At 38.7% G+C, this 27,177-nt stretch overlaps 1 protein-coding gene and 2 long non-coding RNA genes across 3 annotated transcripts; 2 read left to right on the top strand and 1 right to left on the bottom strand.

Moving 5' to 3' along the window:
- Positions 1–1,343: 1,343 nt before the first annotated feature.
- On the top strand, positions 1,344–12,563 carry LOC146477272 (uncharacterized). The gene is made up of 2 exons (XR_014865423.1): positions 1,344–1,503; positions 12,206–12,563. It is a non-coding gene; the product is annotated as an uncharacterized LOC146477272 (long non-coding RNA).
- Positions 4,049–27,157, bottom strand: LOC146477270 (cyclin-L2-like). The gene is made up of 12 exons (XM_085113742.1): positions 26,914–27,157; positions 26,756–26,830; positions 26,194–26,303; positions 12,132–12,216; positions 10,629–10,667; positions 10,402–10,466; positions 9,590–9,689; positions 7,146–7,208; positions 6,539–6,580; positions 5,728–5,896; positions 5,029–5,149; positions 4,049–4,809 (listed from the first exon to the last, which is right to left on the bottom strand). The coding sequence occupies exons 1-12, from the start codon at positions 27,103–27,105 to the stop codon at positions 4,275–4,277; spliced, it is 1,596 nt and encodes a 531-aa protein (XP_084969868.1). The 5' UTR covers positions 27,106–27,157; the 3' UTR covers positions 4,049–4,274.
- LOC146477271 (uncharacterized) lies at positions 12,943–21,295 on the top strand. Its single transcript, XR_014865424.1, has 2 exons — positions 12,943–16,877; positions 18,275–21,295. It is a non-coding gene; the product is annotated as an uncharacterized LOC146477271 (long non-coding RNA).
- Positions 27,158–27,177: the final 20 nt, after the last annotated feature.

Below are 27,177 nucleotides of genomic sequence, written 5' to 3'. Positions count from 1 at the left end.
TTATGGTCATTTTTTCGACTTAATAGCTTACCATAGGAACATTATAGCTTTAAGTTACTGTATAGCGTAAAGACGAGTTCGGTGACCCGTCAGGAAGTAAGCCGCTGTGTCGGCGATATTAGGGACCTTAAGCAGAGACGGGAAGAAAGGGGAACTGGGAAGAGGGGAGGGGGTTCCCTTTCCCCAGTTCCCCCCCCCCCCCCCCTTCTTTCCTCGTTTTTTCTCGCTCCCCTTCGTCCTCCCCGCTTACGCCTGCTTCGCAAGCTAACCCTCCCCCGTTACGTTACCGTCGTTGGTAAGTCTTCAGATGTCACATAGAATCAAATATCAAATCAAATGAATTCAGTTTCAATGTTTCCGGGTTTAATCCAAGCCCCAACAAGTCTACACATCTCTCTTTCAACGATATAGGCTTTCCCCGGCATCCCACAAAACAGGTTCACAAAACAAGTACAGCAACCAGCACTTAGCAGTGCCATGGAATTTCAAAAATATGACGCTGACTACAGGACCCAGCTGCCCAGGATTATTGTGTTTCATATAATACGCGATCTTCAGCTTCCAACAACTTTTATATTAAAAAATCAAAACTTGAAATTGAAAGAAAATCGTTTTCAAGAATTGCTGCAAAACTGTGGAATGATACCAACTAAGCTCCGAACATTACCAAAACTTATCTTTATAAAGAAAATTCGTACGATCTTGTTTAATATATTAGAATCTGAAGACTCCTACGAAGACTTAGAATCGATAATCTCGAAAGTTAGAAAATACTCTTAGCAGCTATCACCATTGTCTCGCCTATCCTACCAAATTCACTTCGCCTTATTTATTCACCTTTTGCAACATAATGCGTTGCCAACTTCAATTAATTACATGGTTGTTTCTGTAGACTTAATCTGTTTTCGTATTTACCTACCTATTTACTTATCTGTAGTTTTTACTGTGTGTACTTTCCTCTTTGAATCCAATTTATTAGTGAACAATAATATAGTGAACAATAAAATCGCGGTCAATATCCCGGAGTACGTTGCGCGGTTAACTTTTAATAGTGGATTAGCGTTAATCGCTTTCGAACAATCGGCCCAGTCTTTCAAGGAAAGAACGATTTGTGTGTCAATCGTGCGCTCGCGCGAGCCTGGGCCCGGTTGTTTGAAAGCCGATTAACGCTAATCCCCGATTAAAAGTTAACCGAGGTTTTTTCTCTCGCGTGTTAAAAATGTTTTTGTGAGCTTATTTGAAGCTAATAGTAAACAGAAGTGTAAGTTTAGACTGGGCCCTGGTATCTACTACTGCGCGCGCGAAAATTTTCTCGTTTATGACGTCAGTAATGACCATTTGAAAACTCAAGCAGAAAGTCCTATCTAAAAAACGTGAGTGCGGCAACCTGCCAAACCAGAAAAGAAACACTTTATGCAGGTCGAAGCAAGCAGGGCCAACAGCATGCAGACTACACGTTAAGAGCGCAAACCTTCCGCTGTTTTTCTCAATGAGTTCGTATTGGTAAGTATATATACTTTGCCTTTTTGATTTCATCTTACTTAATGGTGGTAGAGTATGTTCTTTCAAGATATCATATAGGCGTCACATAAAAGTTTCCCCCAACTTTACAAATCTTTTCACGTCTTCCGGCTCCACGCCAAAATCTCGCGATCTTTCGTCTCGGAATCTCTTTTTCACTTTTTTTTTATTTTCATTCTTCAGCTTGATAAAGTTTAAAAACATCGGCTATTTTAAAAGCTTGTTTTGGCGCAAACTAGTGGATTACGAAATTTCCGTTCACTTCGTTTCAAGCGCTATTTGCCAGATTGCAGAATACCAATGTCTCAACCCAGTCTCGGTTTTTTTTTTTTTATGTTCTTAAAGTCAAGTACTTTACATGATCAGAACATTTTTAAGAGAAACGCGAGCGTCAACATTTCAAATTGCGATTAATTTTCCAATCATCTCGAGCACTGCGAATGTTTCGCGAGAATTCATTCTCGCAATTTCTGAATAAGGGTTCTATTTTCGGTCTTCTTTCCTCACCCCGAAATTTATACAGTCAAACCTCCACTAACGGCCACCTCTCCACAACGGCCACCTCTCTACAACGGCCACATTCTTTTTGTCCCGGCGGACAGTCCATACATTAGCTCTTGTTTAAACCTCTCTACAACGGCAACGGCCACCAAAGTGCGTCCCCAACTGCCAAAATAACCTCTCGACAACGGCCAGTACAGTTCTTTTTTGTAAAAACCTTTTTTTTTATAAACTGATGCAGTAATCGGCATTTGTCTTCGGAACATTACGTTTCTGTATCCATTTTAATGATATACGTATTTTGATTGTGTTCCATTTGTTTGCTGCAGTAAGCATAAATTTTCTGCAATAATATAGCGAATGTTGCGAACCCTGCTCGTTTCGTCTTGTTAACATTTTGATTCAAAGCATTATTTGCGTTTTATTGTGTATTTTATCTAAATATATTATTTAAGATTGGATTACCATTATAGGCTACAGTAAGCATGAACTTGGCACAATAAACATGTTGTACTTCCTGAAAAAAAGGTGTCATATTACACCCGTACCTCCCCATAACGGCCACCTCTTCACAACGATCACTTTCTTCTGTCCCCAAGGTGGCCGTTGTGGAGAGGTTCAACTGTATTCTCAGATTTCTTCGCAGACAGGCCAGACTCAGTGTCATGTGATCTGTCATTATTCCCTGGAGGCTGCCATACGGCTTTATGCCGCCACTAGTACATCATTTCTACCCCCCAGGCAACTTAAAAAATATAGGTACGAAAATAAGACGATTTTGTGGGAGACAAGTACAAAAGCTCGGATTTTCTTCCCACAATAAATGAAACCTTCAACAACTTCTAACCACCTGCCATTTACAGCATGTCACCTAAATTGGGTACGCCATTCACCTCAAAATGACTTCTAGGCTCAATTTCCGCCGCTCTCTCGGGTCCGGCTTTCCTCCCCGAGAGAGACGGGGATGAGCCGTGGGCTCATTTCCCGAACAGCGGCAGCCCAGTCGACGTCTGACATTAAATAGGCCACCCCATGACTTTTTAGGGACTAGTCGATGACTCATCCTTAATTTACTTGAGATAGTGTTTTACATGTAATGATAGCGATAGATCCATACCCATTTCAAGTCTAGAATATATTTTAGGCCATCTTTTCGCAACTGCGATGGCCTTCCATGTCTAAAACCTAGCGACCATTTTCACAATAACCTTAAGCAAGCCGCCAATTAGGTCATTGTACGTACTTGCAATATGCTCTTGATGTTGTTTCTATTTATTAAAACGAAATCGCAGGTCGGATGCTTAGCCAGCGTAGAAATAAAAAAATCAAGCGGGAAAGGGGGTAAGCTGTTCAGTGCTGACACTGAGCATCCTACCCCGTACCCACTCGATCCGAAACTTTGCCAACCTCCCCTGCAGGTCTAGGAACAATACGCTCAAGGCATTGTGAGATGAAGCTACAAACACTCACTGATCCTCCCCATGGCCCTCCGCAACTGGTATTTGCGAAATTTTTGTGGTGCCTGGATACCAGTCAGGGAGGTTGTAATAGCCCAGATTTATTCCAGATACCAGAAATTCCATGCTCTATGGGTTTGGTAAAAGGCAAGCAGGAGATAAGTCGTGAAAAAAGCGTTTGCTTTGCCGGGGAACAGTTTAAAAGAAGCACTCATCTATAAAGTTAGGGGGGCCCCGAGCTCCAGTAACGAGGAGATCGTGTTCGACATCGTAGTTCACATTTCAAAATGGGCCATTCTATGGCAGTACTTGTACAACTCGGAGTTGCAAAAAAATGCACAATGTTGGCTAAGGTTCGTTTAATTCGAGCGGACCTATTATGATCACTGTTTTGCTGGAAACCTCAACACCTCAAATCATAGTCTTCATTGCAGCTGAAAGCAACGATATGCCGCGACACATCTTGCCAAAATGCAACAAGCATAAAATTCTCAAATGTCACGGGAAGGAGAAGGGGATGAAATACGGGAAGCAGAACCCGAAGACAACAACTCCAGCCAAGATCACACCAGCAGTATTTTTTTTTTTTAATATTTTATTAAAGAAGTCAATATGTTTATGGCAAGCGGTTTGGAAGCTGATAAATGAATGCTGACAAGACGAAACAGATATTACGCCCAAAACAATTGGCATAATCAAATTATGTGCAAAACAACGACGGCTATAAATTGTTGTTGGTTGGTGATCTTCCACCTGGGAAGTTCCTGTACAGAAAATACAAACTGAACACTAGTGCTATCTGCGGTGTCTACCGTGGTCGCGTCCTTTGTCCCTTGACCGGTAGTCCACTCCATTTCGATCACGATGTCTGTCCTCGCGTTTCTTCGTTTCTCGGTCATGTTCGTATTTCCCACGATGCCGTTTGGTTCTCGCCGGACTTCGACTCCTGCTTCGCGATCTACTTCGACTGGGAGACAATGGCGACCTACTCCGTTCCCTCGTTTTTTCTCGTTTATAACTATTAACGCTACTGTCAGTTCTCGACTTTTTACGAACGTATTCGCCGTCGTACTTCCGAGGACGCGTTCGTGTTTGTTCGTCTCTTCCTCGGATCGGGCTTCCTCGTCGTTTACTCTTGCCAGTCCCCTTTAGTTTCTCCGGACTTTCATCGCTGCTGTCAGACTCACTTCCGCTGAGATTGTCGGGACTGATTGATATGCTGTAACTTCTCGATCGGCTGCGACTTCGGCTACGTGTTCGGCTTCCCGAACGGCTCCGAGAACGGCGATTGACTGGTGATCGGCTTCGGCGGCTACCTCTGGCGACTGGGCTACAACAGGAAGATGGATAAAACCGGGTGAGCTTTCAAAATATTATTTGCAAACAACTAAAAGACAAATACATATTTTTATCTTGTAAACTGCTCCCTGTCTGTGGCTCGGTTCGTCTCTACGTGTCATAAAGTAGTGAGAGACGTTTGGAAATCTGAGCACGACTTAAAACCCAGTTAAAGACGCACGGTGACGAGGGAACGAGAAATAGTTTTTACCGTTCCTTGCGGCTTGGCTTGTTGTCTTCTTCCGTCTTGGAGGAACTCTTCTTCTTTTTCATGTCGGCCTGGTTTGCCGCAAACGATGGCGAAACTTTAGTTGGTGAAGAAGGCCTTGATCCTAAATCATACATACAAAGAAACGTGTTACTGAGTGAAAACGCTTGTCAAAGGCACATTAGTGAATTGCAAGATACACAACATTCAGGTCAAAATCTCTGGTCAGCATAGGGACAAGGCCATTTACACAGACGAGCAAATGTTGATGCTGTTTTATTGCGCAAGAGAACTACGACTAGAGAAGAGGCCGCAACACCTTTTATAAGGATTAACGTTTGTACAGAACAAACTGTCATTTTCCCCTCGCCATTCATTATCATTTTGAAAGCCACAATGGATTTAATGGGACAAATAGCAAATTTAGTTTAAAACCCTACTTCCTATATCAACGAAGGGCACCGATAAAAACCAGACAAAGAATTCAGACAAGTGCTCAGAAAACTTCTGTCTTTGCCGGCAGTCTGGTGAACCATGTATTTCAGCAGTGTCAGAGATAAGGGAGATGGCTTCCTGACTCGCAAAGTAAAAGATTTAGAAAGAACCACACCCATTGACCCCCTCAAAATTCTTCCCTGACTACTTGACTTTGAAAGTTATCTGGAACACTGATTTCAGTAAGGAAACCCAAGACGTCCTTACCTGTCCCAGGTCTGGAATTATTCCTGGTCGTTATTGTCCCTCCTGTAGGTGACAGGTTAGGTGTGGAGGTACCAGCTGTGGTAGTGCCATCGGGTTTGCTTTCCTTCTTTTTCTGTTCAAGTTCCTTGCGGATTTCTCCAACGGCGTTTTGAAGGGTGTCTAAGTTAGCCTGCAACGTATCAGAACAAAACGTTTGTTTTGTACTTCCTCGAACCGTTAGAAAATAAAGCATTCTAATTATTCGACTAGGGAGAGGGGAAGCAAGGTAACACTCTGAGCTTAAAGAATTTTTGCATGAATGTAACGACATCACAGCAAGCCAGTTTTACATCTCAAGCCGCATTTTGTCCTGTGTTCATATGGGAAATTTCAGCTCAGTTACCGAGATGAATAAGAAGCGATTTTTCGCGTTTTTGTCTTTATTCTGAGCGTTTGTGGAAATCATCCGGCAACTTTAAAGTATCCACAGGCGCGAACAAAGATACATCGTCCACATAGGGTATTGCCATCTCTATTCTGAATTTACTGATCAAGGTCAAAATCAAGGCTGTTATAGGCCAATGTTGATTCATCCCTGTGACTGGAGTGTCCATATTGGAAAGATTTCCAGCCCAGTTACCGAGATTTTGGTAGCCAAGCTAGCCCACCTTAGCATACAAACACAGACATTTTTACTGAGCAAACAGTGGTGAGGCCAGATCTCGGAAACCGAGCCAACCCTGTTGACAGGGCTGATACGAAGCACACAGTGGATCAACACAAAAAAAATGTTACTAATTATTAACCTTCTGAGACCATGTTTAGACATTACCTTTGGTCTCATATAGAGGCTTAACAGAGTCACACTGATTTCCTGAAAAAGAATAGAAACAATACTCATTATAAAGTTATCAAATCAACGTTCGTCAACAAAAACTTGCAATCGAGAGATAGAAAATGAATTTACTAAGGCAAACCATGCATGACTGCATCTTGGCATCCAATATTAATCCAGTTTACATGTTTCACCCTCATTTACAAATTTGACAATCTCACTGATCAATAATGGTCGAATTTATTGGTTTTACAAAGCAGTTCTTGGCCTTCACGGTTGTTCTTATAAAATTGTTCTGTTCAAGACATTTCCTCTTTTTTGCAATTTGCACGTACGATAACCACATCCGAGTCTAAAAGCTATGATGCAAATGCTTGGGATATTAAAGAAAATTCTTTTACTTTTATGTTTCAACACTGAATTTATTGTAATGTTATGCCCCATATGAAACTGTTACAATAAATATATCTGTGATATGGCTAATCCCAATTACAATCCTCACTCTGTGAACACCTATGAAAATACAATCAACAGGAAAAAAATACAAAAAATTTTATACTATAACATAAACTATTTAACTTAACCATAAAACCCAAAAACAAACCTCAAGATCTTCTAGCTTTGCACCAAACAACTCCCACCAGGGTGGTCTGGTTGGTAAACAAATCTAAGATAATGCACATGCAGGTGTTAGGCTCTACTGAACAAGACATGCAAGTTGTCATTCATGCACCCTACAACACAACCCTACTACTATTTGAGAGAGCAGTCAATGGCAAGAGGATCAATTAAATAGGCAGTAAATAGCAGTGTACAGCTATTTCAATTAACGCTGCAGGATTTTAAAGTCTCAAGCCTACTTGAAAAGAATGACAGGTAGCATGGGTAATTGTAAATCTTGCAAATTAGCTACTATCACATGCTTCTCAGTACCATAGCACACGAGGAAATGCCATACACATTTGCCTCAGCAATTTATTTTCTGTGGGAGTAACCCACACTTTAGTTTGGTAAAGGTATTACAGTGCGACCACTGTTACCGGGGTCACTTAAACAAAGTTGACCAATCACATCACAGGACACTCCCGCTAAAGTCGATCGAACCAATCAGCGCTTTAACCAAACCAAGCAAAGATAAAAAGTTTTCACAACGAGCTAAATCAGAGGATTCTTTCCCGAACATTTTTTTTTTCAGTTGATGGGAAATTAATGTTAAGATTTGGCTCAGAGAATCACGTAAAGACAAGTAGAAGGTAATAGTAAAGAAATCGAAATTCGGTCGATTATCTTGCAAACGGCGGCGCGTACGTGGGAATATCTCAATGAACTGACTGTTGACAAGCTTCGACAAATGATATTTCGAAATATAAGGCTCAAAAGTTTAAGGATAAAAATGTCTTTCTCTGAGGTATGATTTTCTGAGCTTAGTAGCTGACTTGCCTATTTGCTCTATGCCCCGACGAGGGCCTGGCTTTGTCGATAATATCAAAATCTCAGAACCTTATTGATATTTTGATATTCTGTTTGATATTCTGCAATCCCGCACCTTAGAGAAGCTTTGACGCGTATATAAGCTTTGTCTATAGATGTCCGGCAGCCGAACAGGATTTCTAAAACACTCCGTGTCCGGCAGTTTGATAATTTCTCAATTTTGAGTCGATTTACGCGAAATAGTCGGTTTATCCAATGCTATCTTCGTTTGGATCGGGAAAAAGTTGTCCATTACAGTCCCAATTTTTTTGTGTCAATTTCTCTGACCGCTCCGCAATCTATGCAAATCTCGCCATCATCAGACTTGGAAATCATTTGTGAGTTTGCGGTATAAACTGGCGGACAGGATTTTCAAAACACTCCATGTCCGGCAGTCCCATAATTTCTCAGTTTTGGGTCTATTTACGCGAAATAGTCGAATTATTCAAAGACATCTTTGTTTGCATTGCTAAGAAGTTGTCCATTGCAGTCCTCAATTTGTTGTGTCAATTTCCCTGACTGTTCCGCACTCGATGCAAATCTCGGAATCATCAGACTTGGGAATTATTTACGTGTTTAGACTTTGTGTCCGTGAGTCGAGTGATTTTTTAAAATCAAGAACGTAAGTGATTTCATGGTATGTCTTAGCTTGCAGAATGATCGGCCGCCAAGCTAAGGACCTTCGCCTTCTAAATCGCCTTGCCAACCAAAACGAAGATAGTATTGGATAAATTGACACGAAATTGAAAAATTATCGCACTGCCAGACACCGAGTATTTTGAAAATTCTGTCCGGCTGCCGGACATCTGGGACATCTAGACAAAGCTTGTATACGCGTCAAAGTTTCACTAAGGTGCGGGATTGCAGAATATCAAACAGAATATCAAAATATCAATAAGGTTCTGAGATTTTGATATTATCGACAAAGCCAGGCCCTCGTCGGGGCATAGAGCAAATAGGCAAGTCAGCTACTAAGCCCAGAAAATCATACCTCAGAGAAAAACATTTTTATTCTTAAACTTTTGAGCATTATTTCGAAATATCATTTGTCGAAGCTTGTCAACAGTCAGTTCATTGAGATATTCCCACGCGCCTCCGTTTGCAAGACAATCGACGGAATTTAGATTTCTTTACTATTACATTCTACTTGTCTTTACGTGATTCTCTGAGCCAAATCTAGACATTAATTTCCCATCAACTGAAAAAAAAAATGTTTGGTAAAGAATCCTGATTTAGCTCGTTGTGAAAACTTTGTATCTTTGCTTGCTTTGGTTAAAGCGCTGATTGGCTCGATCGACTTTAGCTGAAATTAATTGTTTGTGTCCTGTGATATGATTAGTCAACTTTGTTTAAGTGACCCTGGTAACAGTGGTCGCACTGTAATAAATTACCCATACCAGCTTGTGGTCTTGTCGTGTTGGCTTTTCAATAATGTTAATAAATTATTGTATGTTTACAGTATCCAGGTGGCTCCTCTTTGTAAACACATGAATTGAACAAGAAATGGACAAACAACTACATGTACGCAAATTTGCAATAAACTTTTTTTATGTTGAACATTTGAGTAACTGTACATACCCCAAGTTGTCTTGCTGAGAGGAAAATGCAGGCACAGCCTATGGTTTCAGGGGAATATCGTACAAAAATGTTGGTTCTAAAACTATCATTCATGAAATTCCTGCAAAGAAAACAAATGACTGTTAATGCTTGCATTCTTAACTTTCTGTAGGAACACTTAAGCCATCCCTCGGCAAGGACATCTTAACATCAACAACAATGCTCGTTACTATTCAAGGGAAAGGGTTTTGCCAGCCAATCCTTACCACTTTAATGTCTCAAGATGTCCCAATACTATAAGTAAGCTGTTACTTCTAATAGGGTTTGTACCCTTTTTCAGAAGCAAAATTTCAGAACTTTTCCAGAGCTCAGAAAGTTTTTTCCACACCCATAATGTATGTGAAGTATTTTAAAGTTGTTGGATCTCCCCTTCTGGCTGCTCCTCTGTGTCTTTCAAGAAAACTTTATCACTTGAGTTTTAAGATTTCTAGGACTTTCCAGGACCTCCTACCATTTTCAAGGACAGCCCAGTCCTGGAAAATGCTACACTGAAATTCAAGTACTTTCCAGGATTTCTGGGACAAATATGAACACTGTTCTAATCAGCTTTACATGCACAAAATTCAAAACTTTTGAGCCTAGAGTGAATTGAAGCACATTCATGTCACTGTCTAGACTACCGCCTTTTCATTACTGATTGGGTATGAAGATTGATCTGTTCAGCAGACATACTAACAAAGAAGCAGTAGTAATAAACATTCCAATGTTCTCAGAACAGGAATAAAAACAATCAGTGATTCATTAGCCATGCATCACGGAGACTTGATACATACCAAGCCTGTTGGGCTAACAGTGTGTTGGTCTCACATTCAAGAATCTGAAGATACATGATAATAATCTGAAGACAGAGAAAAACAAATACATAAGCCTAAAGAAAGAGAGTAACTATTATTATTATAATTATACTTATCTACTGTGGTCAAGGGTCCACTCTTGAGAACAATTTAGGGTGCATCCTTTTCAGACAATACTTGCTAACATGCATATAAACAGCACATACCTTGTGGGGATGCTTGACATGAACACAAAATCCAAGTTCCTAAAAATGAACAATCATTGATCAAGATTACACTAAGCTTCAGATATCACTAGTAAGAAACTGGATACCAAATGAATACAAAGTTAAACCTTGCTACTGGGACTGGCTGGGAACTTCCAAAAAAAATACTCTACACATTCATGTACATAACTGTGTAACACATAAAGAGATACATGTACCGTGTAAGTCACAACTCAAATTTGAAAGGTTTAACAAATAACATTCAAAAGTCACTTATAAAGTGCCAGATCATTCAAAACTACAGTAGGAAATTAATGAATGTTGTGAATGTCAAAATGTGAACCAGAATCTACAGAACATTGTAATGGAGATTGTTATCTTTATTCTGGAACAACGTGAGTGCTAAATCCCACCCCCTCCCCCTTTTTTTTTTTAAAACAAGGCAAGGCTGTAGACTGGGGCAGTTGGACCAAGCTTCCTTTTATGAAATCTGTTACTGTCATGTATCTAAACGACCCAACGATCTTGTAGATACATGTCAGCTGCACTCTGAAGGGTGCACGGGGAAGCACGAGATGACCTTTGGATTGACCTCCTGGTTGGGGTTTTACATTTTAGTTCCTGAGTAGATTATTATTTTTATGCTGTTATTCACTAATTTTGCCCCAAAGTTCTGTTTTTAACAAGTAAGGAGAGCGCTGTTTGTACCCATTTAAATCAAAACTTGAGCACCAAATGTTGCCACAAATTTCACCATTGAAGGACATCTTAAAAAATGATTGCTACTCGTGCCCCTCTATTCTCAGTTTCAAACTGACAGCTTACATTTCACAAGCTAACAGAACAGTATAACCCAACTGTTATTTGAGGGATATTTAACCTAAACTTGAAAACGAAGGAAAACATACATACTATCTTAAATCAAATGCCTCAACAGGGTTGCCAACGATCGGGGTAAAAAAAAAAAAAAAAAATTTCTTACTTTGTGCTACCTTTTCACTGACCTAAAACCAGTTTTCACTTACAATCTACGACAAATACTTCAACAACAAAGCTGGGCCCAGTTGACCAAAGCCCGATTAAGCTCATCCTGGGTGAACTTTCATTCTAGATTAATTACTAATAAGATAATATTAACGGAGATTTCTACAAGATTTTTGTTCTCCAGTTTAGCTTTTATAATCATTTTTAATGAGCGAGGTGAAAACCTTGGTTAATTTATAATCAAGGATAAGCATTAATTGGCTTTTAAACAGCCAGGCCCTGGTGATGAAGCCACAATTTTTTTAAAATCACATTAACACCTTTTCCAACAAGGAAACTTTTCCAAACCTTGCGGCTAGACAAAAATAAAAACTCCAAACTATTCACTGACTGACTTAAAAGGTAGAATTTAAATTTCCCTGACTTGAGGCAAACTTCAGACTTTTTCTTGACCATGGTACCCTGCTTGAGGCAATAAAAGTTTTAGGTAAAATAGTTTGTCAGTGTGCTGTTGCCAACCTTCAATATCCTTCTTTCAGCTTTAATGACTTGGTTCTTAAGGGCAAAGTAACTGTTACCCATGTACTCCATAGGTTGAATGGTCCTGAAACAACATTACATGGAACATGACATTTCAACCTAAAGAGCTCTATCTGAATTCCAACATGGCAAAACTGCTCCTTCCTCCAGACAGCCAACCTCCCATCTCATACGGACCCAACTGGACAGTAGGTAGTAAAACTTTGTGGTTAGCAAGCAATGAAAGAAAGTTCAACAAAAATGCTCCACATCTCGAATACTATTTAATTGTTATTTTGCTCATGCTCTCAAAGTCTGAAAATGTAACTGCCAAAGTGAATCTCAAGTCAAACTACAATAGAAAACAAACTTACTAAATTAAACCCAGCAGTCGCACTTTACACTTACATCTATCATACCCAATCAAGCCCATTTTACAATACACAGCTGTGTCCTTTTGAATGCAGTGAAGTTAAATGTTCTCTTTACACTGTCACTATGTAAAGGTTATGAGAATAAACAAAATGATCAGCAGAATAAAATGCACTTTACTAATCAATATTGCCAAACGGTTTTGATAGCACGAAAAAAGTTATAATTAAAAGAAAAAAGCAACACATTTTAACTTATGTCTTTACAATTAAAAAGTGTTGTGTTTTTCTTTAAAATTTACAATTAACCTATTCTCCTAAAAAAACGAGTCAGGGAGACACGTATGTTGACAGTCATCTTCAAGACCTGACTACAAAAAGAATTTCAAGCTGACTTCTTGACCAAAATTTAATTGTAAAAAAAAAAAAAGTTTGCAGACCCAAAGGTAATCTTTAGTCCAATGAAGCTGAAAATTTTAACCCAAAGTGATAAAATACACAGTTAAGGATAATTTGCTTCAAAATGATCAGACGTCAAGGTAACATAACTTTCTCTATTGCTATTAAACTGAAAACAGGAAAACTGCAGCCCATTTGGGATAGCTTATACTAACGCACACCACAGGAGAAGGCTAATTAACTGCTCAAAAGTTTTCACCTAAATAAACTACACTTGAGATCACACAAGAGCCACCTTACATGGTCGACTCTTAGATTGAACAGATTAAACTGAAAATTGCTTCTTAATCTGTTAAGAAGATAATCCATTTTTCCAGCAAAACTAAAAGCACTGTGAACAGTTAAATTATCTACAAAACCTTACGAGTTTCATCCTCCATGGAGCACATTTGATTCTTCTGTTGTGTCAAAACACATCCATTCTTCATGATTTCAAAGCCACATGCAAAAAGCCACACGGCTTCTTTAGCACATGGAAGCAATGCCTTGAAATGCTTGGATAACTTTGACTGCTTTAATTATAAACTGTGTTGCCTAAATGTACCTCTGTTCCTCAAGAGGTACATGCAACTGAACACCTTGTTGAAGTTGGCTTTTCCTCTGAAATCAATGGGATAATAGTTGAGATACAAAATTTCAATATTGTTAAATTTTGACGCAAAATGAGAACCAAATTCTTCCATGACCGATGGAAACTCAGAGTTCATGTTTTTGTTAACGCCCCGTGACACTGCAAACAAAAGTTAACAAACAGGTTGGAAAACTGTTGGCAACAAACAGAACTGTGTCTGTTCTCACCAACTTTCTCTGTGGGCAAACACATATTTGACATGTGAATGACTGTGAAACGTGAAACTTTGAACCAATCAAATATCGCACTCTTCACATGAACTGTACAAGATGGCCGCTGAAGACGAGAAGACAGCTGTGTTCAACTTATGAAATTCAGTTGGATTTTCTTGCCAATTTTTCTGTTTCATTTTTGCTGATGTATCAGGAAGGAAGCTGCAATTTATTGTTCTTGCACACCACTGTGACACGATACTTGAATGAGACATAATGTTGCTACTTTTTATTACTTTTGTGCCCGTGGAAGGTTGACATAGGAAAGCAAGAGTTGGCCAATGGAAGTTTGTCAACTTGTGTTTGCCATGCGAAGGCCACTTTACTTGAACTTTACTTGGTGTTAATGTTTATTTAATGTCACAGTGACACAAGATTTCATTTTCCTTTCTTTTGGGAAAACATGCAGCAGTTGAATTATTAATAGCAGTCAATGAGTCCAAAACTCCCACCACCACTCCAGGATTGTATCCAAGCCTTGTACCTGAAGGATAAAATGAAATTTGACCTTCTTGTCACTAAAGGAATTCTTGTATTTTGTGTAACAGTTGTTATCTTGCACAGGTTGTGTCCATCTACAAATCCCTTTTAGTTGAACTATGGAAACAACTCTATTTAGTACAAACTCTTAAACAAACCATTTTGCAAGCTGTTTCAAGCTAAGGGAGCATTAAAGCTTATGCATGATCCAAGCTTTCAAGAGGAATTAGTTTACTTTACTTTAGTTTGGCAATACAAAGAACAAGTATTGACAGGAAAACTCTGAACAGGAGCTACGTCCCTCACTAAAGGGTTACCTAAAGCTTACATTAACTAAAAATTAAACAGCTACTAAAGTCAAAAATAAGTATATACATACATAATCAAGTGGAAAATATGTACAGTATTAAAACACTCATCAGGGAGATATGATAAGCTTCATGAATTCTACAGCCATTTACACTGGAGCCTACTTTGCGGTGTCACTGCAAAAAGGTACCATTCTAACCCCTTACTGTGCAGCACCAGAATTTTCAACCACTGACAACTTGTCTGCTTTGATCCATTGTCATGGTTCAACCAACAGCAGCAGAGAAATCAACTGTAAGATAACTTTATTCTTGAAATTGGCTTTTGTATGCACAGTGAGATCCCGAGAGAGTTTTCAACTTCTCATACAATACATTAGATTTAACAATAAGCTGATGGTGGGAAATAAATAGTTTGAGATAGTAAACTTCCAATATGTTGCTTAAATGGTAGATTAAATTTGCAGTGCAAATTCTTAAACGCATGTATACATACATACTTTATTGTAACTCCCTACAAGGCTTTTCGAGTTATAACGCTACACAACTACATAGGTAAGCAAATAACTAAAGTTGTGAACACCTATAAAAATTGCCCCCCCCCCCCCCAAAAAAAAAAAAAAGAGGGGGAGGAGAGAAAGGAGAAAACTTAATGTTTTTCTTGCCAGCTAAGGTTGTAAAAGAGGCAAATGAAGTTCTCACAGACTGAATGGGGAGATGGGTATGAGTCAGGATATCAGATGTCACATTCGGTCATGTGATTCAGTTTTTGTTTTCTTGCCATATGAAGCAACAGCTTCCCCACCCTCCCAGCCCCACGCCAGTCTGTCATCTTTGTGGAGTTGTCGAGTTGTCAATAAATGCTGTTGCATTCTTGTGTGGCACACAAATGGCATTCAGTGTGTGAGAAAAAGGAAATACAATGAATTGGATTAGCTAGGTAAAAAATTCATAGATTAATCAGAAAAAAGTAGCTTGACAATTAATGTTCTTAACTTTCAGTCTGCACATTTAATATCAGCATTAACACATTCCAGAAACCTAGCTCCATGGTATGTAAATGACCACTGGCCGGTGGTTTGACGGTTGTGTTTGAATCTTGACCCCAAAACCTGGGTGTATATGGCAATAACAGCGACTGTAAAATGGGACAAACTGTCTAATAAAAAAATATATAGAAAGAACTAGTTACATGTCTCAACAACCTGCTGTTGATGGTCCCATTTTTTTCAAAACTTTGACTATTCCAACAGGTTATTTATCAACTGGTACCAAAGACTATTACAAGGAAAGGCATTTAGAACGAGGCAATGCTTAATACTTTGTAGTGATAAAAGAAAGACCACAAAAAAAAAATGTTCATTTTTGGTGAACCATAGATCTATGGGAGTGGTCTTATTACAGCAAAGCCAATGAAGAACCCTGCAAGACCGACTTCAACACAAAGTTGCTCTGTCTTGTTCTACTGAAGATCAATTACTTTGACATCCACTGTGGCTATCGCTAACACAAAGAAGAAATCTAAAGCAAAAGGTAGGCCTTTTGTAACAAAGAAAATGAATTGAAAATGAGCCCCAAGCAGCAGTACAGTAATACTTCGGTAAAATGGCCAGGACTCCAAAGAAACAAACTGTTTGGGCTCTTTAGAACTCAGACTATGCCAATGATAGTCTTGCAATGACACAGTTAATCCACATTTTGGTAGTCCATTGCAAACAGGAACAATCTCTTACAAGTGCATAGCTGAGATCAAAGGCTCACCTTTAAAGAAAGTAAAATTAATGCTTCTTAATGCAATTTCAATCACCAACTAAGAGCATCACTCAGCAGTACTTGGCATGTGTGCATGTTCTACAATTCATGCTTTCTCTCAAAGTTAAGCTGTTTTTCTTGAAATTTCATGTTTTGGGCCTCTGTTCTCACCACTTTCCAACCGCCTTGTCATCAAGACAGGAGCATCACTCCCTTGGCATGACGGCTCAAGGTTGGGTTGAGGGGATTTGCTACTAACTGTGTGGTATACAATCTAGAGAATGGCTGGTTAGAGAAGAAACCCCCAGACATCCCCAACACCCAGCACATCAATGACATCACAGCAGTCACCAAGCATTGAAGAATTGACTATTTTGGTCACACAAGGAGGAATATGAAACTGAGAATGAGAATGATGTATTATTCGAAGTGACACAGGCATACTTTTGAAAAAGAAATCAGAGTGCTCCTATCAGCAGTCAAACCTAAGACCTTCCGAGTCGGATACTTGGATGAAACTGAGAGTTACCAAGGCCTTAATGAGTAAACCACTCAGCCCTGGGACAATTCAACAATCCAAATAGCTGACAGGGTTATTTTCGACTCAAGTCTTTCAACACCTTTCAAGAGCTGTCTTATAAGAACTTTATCCTAAGACCATTTTTTAACAACACCAAACACTGAAGAAAGACTACACTCAAAATTTTTCATGTGAGTAGAAAAAGTTACGGATAACTAATTGTATCTTTGAGTGTTTAGGTTTTGTCTTCAAGAGGAAGGGGGCTTTGAAATACAACGGCAACGCAACAGAGTAACAGGCAAAAAAAGTTAAGTCCAAAGGAGTCTTGGGGAAAATCAGTGTACACAAAGCAGAAAACCATTATCTGTATTGTAGCAAAATCTCCAACTGTTGGTACAATTTGAGAAGCCTGAAGATGGCAGTGAGGAAAGGATTCATGGCATTGCTTCAAATGCAGTTCAGCAGAATAATCACAACCACAAGTGCATCTCTTTGTTCTATATACATTCCAGTTAAAATTCTCAATGTGCCTCACATTTAATACATAAGGGGAGCCAATGCAAGAAAAAGATGCTCAAATTCAACTCAAATGCTTTGTACATGGTTGAATCTACTGTAACGACAGGGCAATGCCTTAAAAGAGCAGCCTTCAAAGCACACCGTATCAACATCCCATGTTCGCTACACCAAACTTTAAAGGAGTTTACAGTAGGTGTCCAACCCTCAAGACCTGCAAACCATTCAACATGCAGTCTTCAAAAGGTTATTATTTCTCTCTTTTAAACAAGAGAAAAGTAGCCTCTTCGTAGTTGGTCGTAAATCCCTATGCCTCAAAATTTAAACTTTTGAATCAATTAAGAAAGGTACATGGTTACTTCAAGAGCATTCAGCTCTTATAACTCTGGTTAACCCACTGATGAAACTAAGCAACATTTCAGACTTTGTAGCTAAATATCTAAACACTGTACTGTTCCACATCATACCCCAATAATTTTAAATTAATTCAAGAAAGAAAACAAGTTCCTGTTGTCAATGTTTTCACGCCAGTTTTTAATCAAATAAATGTTGCTAAATTTTAAGTCCGATGAAATTTAATCTTGACCGAAATTCGCACACATTGAGAAAGTTTTGCATTTAGTGCTGGATCAAATTTCAACTGCAATGTTCCTTCAATAACCACTGGATGGAAAATCTCTGTAGAATCCCTTCCTATTCCTATTTTTTCCTGCAGGTTTCCTCTACAACTTGTGCTGGAGGGAAAGAATATTCGTGATCGCTTATTGCTTTCTCACTCGACGCCTGCTCAAATAAAATGGCGGGGGGGGGGGGGGGTTTCATATATGAAAACTGTTCCTCGGCGCGCAATACATCTTGGGTGAATGTGGGCCTTTAAGCAGACAAAATTACCAGAATGACTCTTTACAGAATGATTCATCGGTAGCACTGCTTTTGTCCTGGATAATAGTTATTATTCCGCGATGGCAACTGAAGATTATTGTCTACCAACTTTGTGCCTCCCTTACAATTTTTTCATGAATTCTTTACCCTGTGGAGGGAAACCCCCCGCTCTCTCAGAAATTTTCATTAGCCAACATTAGCAAAGAAGAAATACTGCCAAAAGGGAAGAAGGAAATTTACCATTTTAAAGGTTGTGGCTACCAAGGACCTGGGTATGACTTGTCATGAAATGCATCATGGGATGCAATATGGCAGCTTCCTCTTCAATATTGCAAGCTCAGAATATCAGTGTGTAATTTTCTTCTGTGCTTTTAATGTGATTTCTTTTGTCTATCTTTGATGCAATGCCTGATTTAAATTTAAAGTGAGACTCAGAATAGCAGGTGATCATGAAAATGTATTCAGCATCTTGAATCTAGTTACATGTTACAAATGTCACTTCAACAATAGTGAAAGTGAAGTGTCTGCATTATTACATACCCAGGCTACACCCTCTCCAGAACTGTCCTCATCAATGAAGAATTCAATGGCAAAACTACCAAAGCCAAAACTCCATTCAGTAGAGGAGGAAGGGACTCAGTCTCCACACAAAACTGACTGTTGTTCTGCCCACCCTGCTGTATACATGTACCTTATTTACAAGACTTTCTATGGGAGGTACATGTATATAAAGAAGCTGCACCAGTATCATCTGAATTGTCTTTGCAAACTGCTGTACATAACCACACAGAGCTGCCACGTGCCCATTCTCTTCTGCTGAGCCCAGCTGTGCTGGCCTGGCCAAAACATCAAAACAGATGGTGAGCACCTCCCTGAGCACCTGTTCTACATTGTATGATGATTTGCAGTGGGCAAGAGGTCTGTTGGTGGACAGTGTAAGTGCTACAAAGACACTCTTAAAACCACTCCAAGGGACTTCAACATCAGCTACATGGGTGAGTTGTGGTAATGAGGTACCTGCCACAGTCACATCAGGAAAGGATCTGCCCCCTTTGACCAAAACTGTACCAGCCAAAGCCAACAAATGGAGACTCTGCAAGTTGAGGTAGGTAGAGTGCACCACCACAAGGCACTGTCCTTGACTCTAACATGCCACATAGCTTTGCATGCTTGGACTGACCTTACAACCATACCCAGACATACTTTACACAACTTCCAGATTAATCAATGCGATATCATGGTCTTCATCCCCTTTGATAGCCAAACAAACATTGATAAATGAGGCACAAAAGATCTGTAAACATTTGTTGATATTGATTTGACAAAGTAGATACATTATGATATTGTAAAACTGATGTTCTTTTTTTCATCAAGCAAGTAATTCAGCTTTTGTCAAGCCATACTGAGTAACCTAGCGACAGCTAAGGATGATACACACCTATTCTTATAAAAAAAAAATAGTAGCAAATTTGTCAACTGAAAGTGACTGAAATTGTCACAGAGATTAATGAGCACCACCCGGCAAGTGTCTAATGTTACAGTGGATGTCTTTGATCATCTGCTTAACTGGTTTGGGTTGAGATCAGAAAAAATGGACTAATAAGCTATGGACTTTCATCGATGTTCTTTCTTCACTCCAGAATTCTATTAGCTAAATTCTTTAATGATTTGAACACTTGTGTAGTACCTTAAAACTCTAGGTTTATCATGACTCTTAGCTTTTAATTTGGCTTTCACTTTAATTCAAAAGAATAAGTTTCAACATTTTTCTGTTGGAAGAATGGGCTCAAAACATTTTCCAAAATCTCCTTAACCACAAGCTAGTAGGTTCTTGAAGTTTACAAGCCAAGACCAAGCTGTCCTAACCAAACACAAAATAGATTTGCGTACCTATGTTATAAATGTTACTTACAAACAAAAATCCAGTTTCAAACATGAAATGGATTCCTTGTGTGTGAAACAAGATGACAACTTTGTTTACAATGCAAGGGATAACAGGCGATCCAGAAGACACAAGTAATACATTAACTCCTCCAACAAGTTTACTTGGATTAATGTTGTCATGAGCATCTGTGGCTTTCCAATTAAAGCATCCTCTCAAGGTTTGAAGGGTCATTAAACAAAGGCCTTTCCATGTTATTTCCAGCACGTTTTGCAAAAATAGTTTCATTACACTCATCCCACTCTACTCATTGCCATCCTGTTTTCCACTGCCATTGGAATAAGAATGTCTGCTATATATGTTTTTTCGCCTGGATCTCATCTCCAGCTGGACTATCAGCATTTGATTTTGTGGTACTCTCTGCCTTACCAATATCGTCTTTCTTTCAAACAAAACCAGTTTAAGTTTAGGAGGCTCATGACAACTATTAAGCTTAAGAAATTCAACAAGCAGGTTGCAAATACATGCAGCTGGACATGTCTAAATCATCTGTGGCTATCTGTCTCCCTTGGACAGCTTCTTGTATAGGTGTAACCATACTAACTTTTTTGTGAAGCTTTTATTGAATTCCCAATACTGGAATAATAATATTATTAACATCCACCTGTGAATTTTCTGTTACCCTTTTAAAATTAATAAGAAAATGGGGATTTGTGGAAGATTACTAGCCTGCTTGGCTAACGAGACATTTTGTAACATTTTGTAACATTTTTTAGACCCAGAAATCGGGCTAGTTCATTGTAAGAAATGGCAACTACCTTTTTGGCATTGGAGATCACTTTGAAAGTTAATATTTAGCCTCCAAATGGCTCCTGCAAATAAAAGTCAATTTCATGCCCCGGTAAGTGAGGGCTGTGTTTCCGGCTGAGCAAAGGCAGTGCGCTGAGGTAAGTGGCCAACAAAAGCCTAGCTTACAGAGGAGGCTTGGTTAATGAAGTTGATATGAATGCAAGAACTATAGCCAGACTTCACAACAGAATACCCATCAAAGCACAAGCAGGCATCAAACAGTATAAATTTACTGTGAAATGATAAGGCATTATTACATCATTAAGTAAGAAACCTGCACTTCTACAACTTTTTGCCAACTTTAATAATAATAACTAGTAGTAATCAAACATTATAGTGCGTCGACTTAGGCCCTTAGGCACCCTACTGGGTTGCATTAATCATGTTAAGATTACAGGAACCTGTAAGTATAGTTGCAAAACATTAGGTTATTGTCTGGGAACAATTGTCAACAGCCGTTAGAAACGTTTTATGCTACCAGTCCCAGGTGTTTATAGGGCATCCTACCAAGGATGCAGCGGATATTTACCTTGTCTTGTACTTTTCGTTTTGTACTTTTCGCAGGGAAACCACGAGGAACAGTACGAAACACGTGCGGGACGTCAAGATGCTATTGTGACATTTTTATAATGAACGGTGAAAGAAAAGTTCCTCGGAGATGCATGACATGACCACACTGAAGAAACGTCTATGTTTTTTAAAACCATTTTTGACTTCTTTTGATATTTATTTTTATAACAATCACATCCGATACACAACCTCTTTTCTCGATTTCTCGCGCTTAATAACATGCATGTGTACAGAGGTAGGTTCTAAGTACGAAAAGTGGTTTTCTCCACACTGAGAAAGAGTTATATACCCGAAACGTGCGCGCGCGTGTGTTTTTTTTTCAAAACATTATTAATATCTATTTTTATATCAATCCTATCCGATATACAACCTCTTTTCTCGATTACTCGCGCTCAGGAACATTTACAGCGTTAGGCACAGGGTACGAAACGCGCTAGGCATGATGGACTGTCATATTCATAATACTATTGTGACGGTGCGATTTTGGCCGACATACAACCTGTTTTCTCGATTTCTCGCGCTAAGGAACACGCGCGCTGGGCATGATGGACAGTATTGGGACGACTCGATTAAGGAGCGTCTCCTTCGTCGACGCAATAATAACAATAACAATAATATAATACTGGAAGTAAAACAACAAAAGACAAACATTCTCTTCAGAGAGAGTAAAGATACTTCTGAAGATTTTATGCCTGCAAACTTGGATGAATGTGAACTGACAAGTTACCTGGACAAACAACACACTAAATGTACCTCTGAGCTGACGTATTTGTGTACTTTCCAATGACCCAAAATCGAAATAAATATGTTGTAAGCTTGAAATGAGGCAACTTCCATGGACAAGCACAGGTTTTATAGTTATCAATAAATAAAAATTTTGTTATAATATCCAACAGCAGCATGTCCAAATGGTAGACTGTTGTAGCTTACAGTTCCTAAGGCTGCTGCCTAAAAGGAGCCCAGTAGCCTGGGGTGCCAGGAAATTTCACTGAGTGCCTAAATATTTTGCTAAAGCACCTAACATTTCGCAGATTGGCCTCCTAACTTCTGGCTTTCAGGCTTGCAGTCTCCTTCAAATTTTTCTTAGGCCACAGCCTTGGTGCCCACCACTACGATGTTTTAAGCGCCATTGAAGTGCACTGCTTAAACAACATGCTTTACTGTTTACATATGACAAGAATCCCACAAAAAGGGCAGTTAAACAACACTATAGTTACTTAATATTTACTAAGAATAGCAATTAATATTTACTACATGTAAGTGTAGCAATAATTATCTCACCTGAGTCTTTCAAGGTAAAGCAACTTTCACTTTTCAGCATGAAGATGGTCAAGTCATTCTTCTAATATCATGTTTGTAAGTAAACCATTTGCACACCAACTTTCCCAAATCTGAGAATGGTGTTGACACCAGGTTCCATAAGTGTGATCCACTGGTCCAATATTTCACTGCAAATCCTTTCACTTTTCCTTCCACATGTCTTTCTTTTACATTCCCAGATTCCAGACACTCTGCCTTGCGAGTTTGTCTTCACCACAAGCTGGTGCGACCACTCTGAGAACAGCACAAACTTCCAAAATACACAGTCTATGAAGTTTGTTGGTATCACTAACATTTTGATAAAACTCCAACAATACCTTACATAAAAACAAAACAAGTGTTTTGTTGTTGTTGCTTTCTGCTTAAAAGCTGTGATAGTTTTCAGCATGTGATGTTTAAGGTATCCATCCTTTTATTGTTATCTCACACGCCATTTCATGTCTTAATGATTTTAGTTTATTAGAAAACAAGAGTTACTTAGAAGTTCATGATTAAGAGAGGATAAAGTTTACCATTCTAGATGGTGAACTATTCTACCCTTTGGTGCTCATAGCCTGAGCGGTACATCACTACCTAAATTTATTGAGATATAAGGACAACCATCAAGTTTGCATTTATATTGTTTAAAACTGGAGCATTTCTGTGAACTTTCTTTCAATATTTTCAGCAGCTGGATTAGAATTTATATTCTTACCAAACTAGAAAATAAATCACAACTTATTCTGTTACATGTGCCCTGCTTGCCTTCAGTTAACGGAGACTGTTGACCAATAGGAGAAGCACCACTTCAATCCAATGTTGCCATGGTAACACCAGTCCCATCAGAGCTGGTCTAGAGCAACACGGAGGGTTGGTGCGTTGGGTGTTGAGGAGGAAGGAGGCAGCTGGAGTAAGCAACGACAGCACGGAGAGAGAGAGAAAAAAAGCAAGTCAATTACATGTTCTAGGATAACACTACACCCTGAAAACAAATAGAAAATGTAAAAGTTTTAAAACATACTCATGGATACAGTTAGATCACTTAAAGCTATTGCACATAACGATATGATCATAATAATCCACCTGAAAAATGGTTTTACCAAATACTATGCCCGTATGGGAAGTTGAATAATCTGTTCCAAGTTGACTACTCCCAGGGTATAAAAATGCCCAACGTCCCATTGATCGATGTGGCAACCCGGCCGTGATTTTCCACTTTCATGTTCGGCTCCTACAGGTGTACCTCCCCTAGAAGGATGCCTTTGTCCCCAATTGTCATAATAATAAATTGTCTTCAGGAAAGACTGTCCAAACAGAATCCATTGACTGTGCATATATTCATAGGTCTTATGGGAGGGGGAAGGGGGAGGCTAGAAAGAAAGGCTTTTGTCCTTCACACACAAGAAATAAATAAAAAAAATAAAAATGGCAGCCATGTTCTTCACGCCTAACTTTTCAACAGTTGACATTTAAAGCAGTGGAAATCCAGAAGTTGGAATCCACCTCACAAAAAATTACAAGTTTGATAGTGAATTTGTCCTGAAAATCTATTTAAATTGACTGATCCTTCATGTTCCTAACAGTTTGCAAAATTCTTGTAAAACTTCCTCTGCATGGGTCAATAAATACTCCTCAAAATTGATCTTCCATTCCATCAAATTGCTTGCATGTTGCTTGCCTTGAAGTGAAAATTGTATTCCCTTCTTAGGCATAAAGCTTATCTGAATAAATTTCTCATTAAGGAAAGCTTTTTGTCCATTTTTCTTTTGTATTTTCATTGCTGACACATGGAAACCATACAATCTTGTCCTTGCAAGTGGATCAAATTTGCCATGTGACAAAAGAATCAAAATTCAGTTCAATTTTTAAAATTTCTACTTTCAAGCTTGCTTTTTAGGAAAATAATTTTCAATTCACAACTTGTGTATTTTATTAAATAATTAGAAATTCTAACTATTTTAGACCAAAAGAATAGTGTTTCGTTTTCCTGTGAGTTGTCTACTTTTACTGTCCATGAGATTGTTCATTACCAATTTGCTGAATGGTGAATTCCTGGAAAACACTTGAGGATCAATGGGTTAATGCACCATTTTTATTGTGTCAAATTGTGATTGTGATCAGATTGTGTCAAAATGTGCAAGTTGTTATGCCACAGATTAGAAACCTTTTCTGCTTTATTCTCATCTGAACACTTCAATGCATTAAAAAATTCACAAACTTTTGCAACAAAAAATGAGATTGAAAGGCTTTTATCAGGCAAGAAAGTGAAGAAAATCATCCGTTTCAAGAAACCTCATCTCAGCAATCACATGTTGCTTCAGTAAATTTCACAGTTTCTTTTTACATACCTTAAAATTACTGCACATCATGATGGTGTGAGAATCTCTCCCAAGTTACTTCACTTTAATAATGTGTTTTGTACATGTACACTTTTGTCACATCAATTTTTTTTCATTTCAGGAACAAGATGAAACAAAACTTAAGATTTTCAAGCAAAAACATTTGAGGTTTCTCAATGCACTACCAAAACTTTCATTTGGTTTTTAACTATCATCAATATTCTTCTCATAAAGATATTCCAACTGAAATGCAGCAGTTCTTAATTTATTTAAGTCCAAATGTGCTATTGGAAATTCGTTGCCAATGGCAACATTTTTGTTTTCCCGAGGAAACAAAATTTTCTTCTGTGCAAAATGTATACACACTGGTTGTGTAAACGAGTGAAGCTGTAACCCTTGTGTAATAGTACAGAGTTCCCTAGTGCAGTTAAACCACTGTCAGAAGAATTGAGCTTGTTGGCAATGCAACCAAGTGAGATGAATTTGCAAACAAGGAACTTCAACTTGCAGTAGCAAAAGTCAAGCATTAATATGTTGACTATCACCTTTTATCACTTCTTGTAATGCATTTGCTAAGGTGCATGTCTGTAACAAGTACAAGGGCGAGTTGTATGAAATTTACTGATGAGCATAACTGCTTACGTCAGACTTTAACATAATGATTTGATTGGCCTGAACATGGCAATAGCAAATGTGCCTGACATAACTTTATACAACTCACCCTTGGAGAACTTGTTTGCCAACAAAAGCATAACCTAAGCACTTAAAACGTTGCATGTATGCTTGCTTGCAAACTTACATGCCTTGCAAGACGCAGTCACCCATATATACAACCATGCCCGTTTAATTCAATCTATCGCAAGTCCAACTCTACAAACATGGTAAATGAAACAGAGACTTAAAGAAGCTCAAATCCCTGACAATAGTACACCACTCTAGAGGATTCTGTTGTTCGACTCCATCTCACTGCAAACACAAGTCAATATATTTACCTGCCATTTCTTTTCTGTTTTATATGATGAAAGACGTTTATCACATCACGGATTCTTCGTGGGTATTCTTCAATTTTTGCAGCAAGAAAGATACTTGCCATAGCATAAATCTGAAATACAATTTTAGGAAGAAAGGTAGGTTCGGCATATGCATAAAACCAGCTGATAAAATTTTGATTTGTCCCAGCCTAAAACAGGTTTAATTTCCCCAGAAACATCCTAATAGAAAGTAAATGAACCTAGGGATTATCTCAGGCGAAAAAGAGTAAAACCAATGAAATAAGGAAACCAAGTGAAACAAAAAAAAAAACAATTTCTCTAACACGTGCCAGCATGAACATGCAGATGGAAGTCTGTAGTGATCTTCGTGATCTTTTTTGATTTAATAAAATAGCAAGTTTTGGGCAAGAGCTTAATGAGTACAAAACAAAGATTTATTAGAATCTCTTCGAAAAAGTTAACACTGGAATAAAAATTTAGCTTATAAACTAATACACCTCATTTAAGGCGGAAAATAAGGCTAGAGCTTAATAATATTAAAAGATGCGAAAACGTTGCTCACCTCTCCATCGTGTTTTACAAGCGACTTACTGTAGTAAAAGCGTTGAAATAACACTTGTGCTGTAGCCATAGCTACCTGAAGGTTCCAAAGCAAATACATTCAGCTCAAAATTCAACAAAAAGCAATTTTTACAACCAAGATTTGGAAAGACAACTCACCTGAGGTAGCTTGAGCAAGATGCCCGCCATCTGAATATACTCGCAACCTACGATTCGCAAATCAATTTCTACTTCTTTTTCTAAGCCATCTTTAATGGAAGGTGTTTTTTCTAGTTGCTCGTCGCTCAATATGCAGTTTTCTAGCGAAATTATAACATCTCCGTAGTCCGCTTTACCGGCAACCGCAGCCATTTTGGATGTTAGATCTTCCTTCCTTCAAACGTTCCACCAACGTCACTCTCGCATTATGATGTCATCGCCGGA

The sequence above is a fragment of the Pavona decussata genome, unplaced genomic scaffold (genome assembly GCF_977016875.1).
Source record: "Pavona decussata unplaced genomic scaffold, jaPavDecu1.1 SCAFFOLD_71, whole genome shotgun sequence".
In the NCBI taxonomy this organism is placed as follows: Eukaryota; Metazoa; Cnidaria; class Anthozoa; order Scleractinia; family Agariciidae; genus Pavona; species Pavona decussata.
The sequence above is the reverse complement of the archived record's forward strand: the minus strand, read 5'-3'. Positions and strand labels throughout refer to the sequence as shown.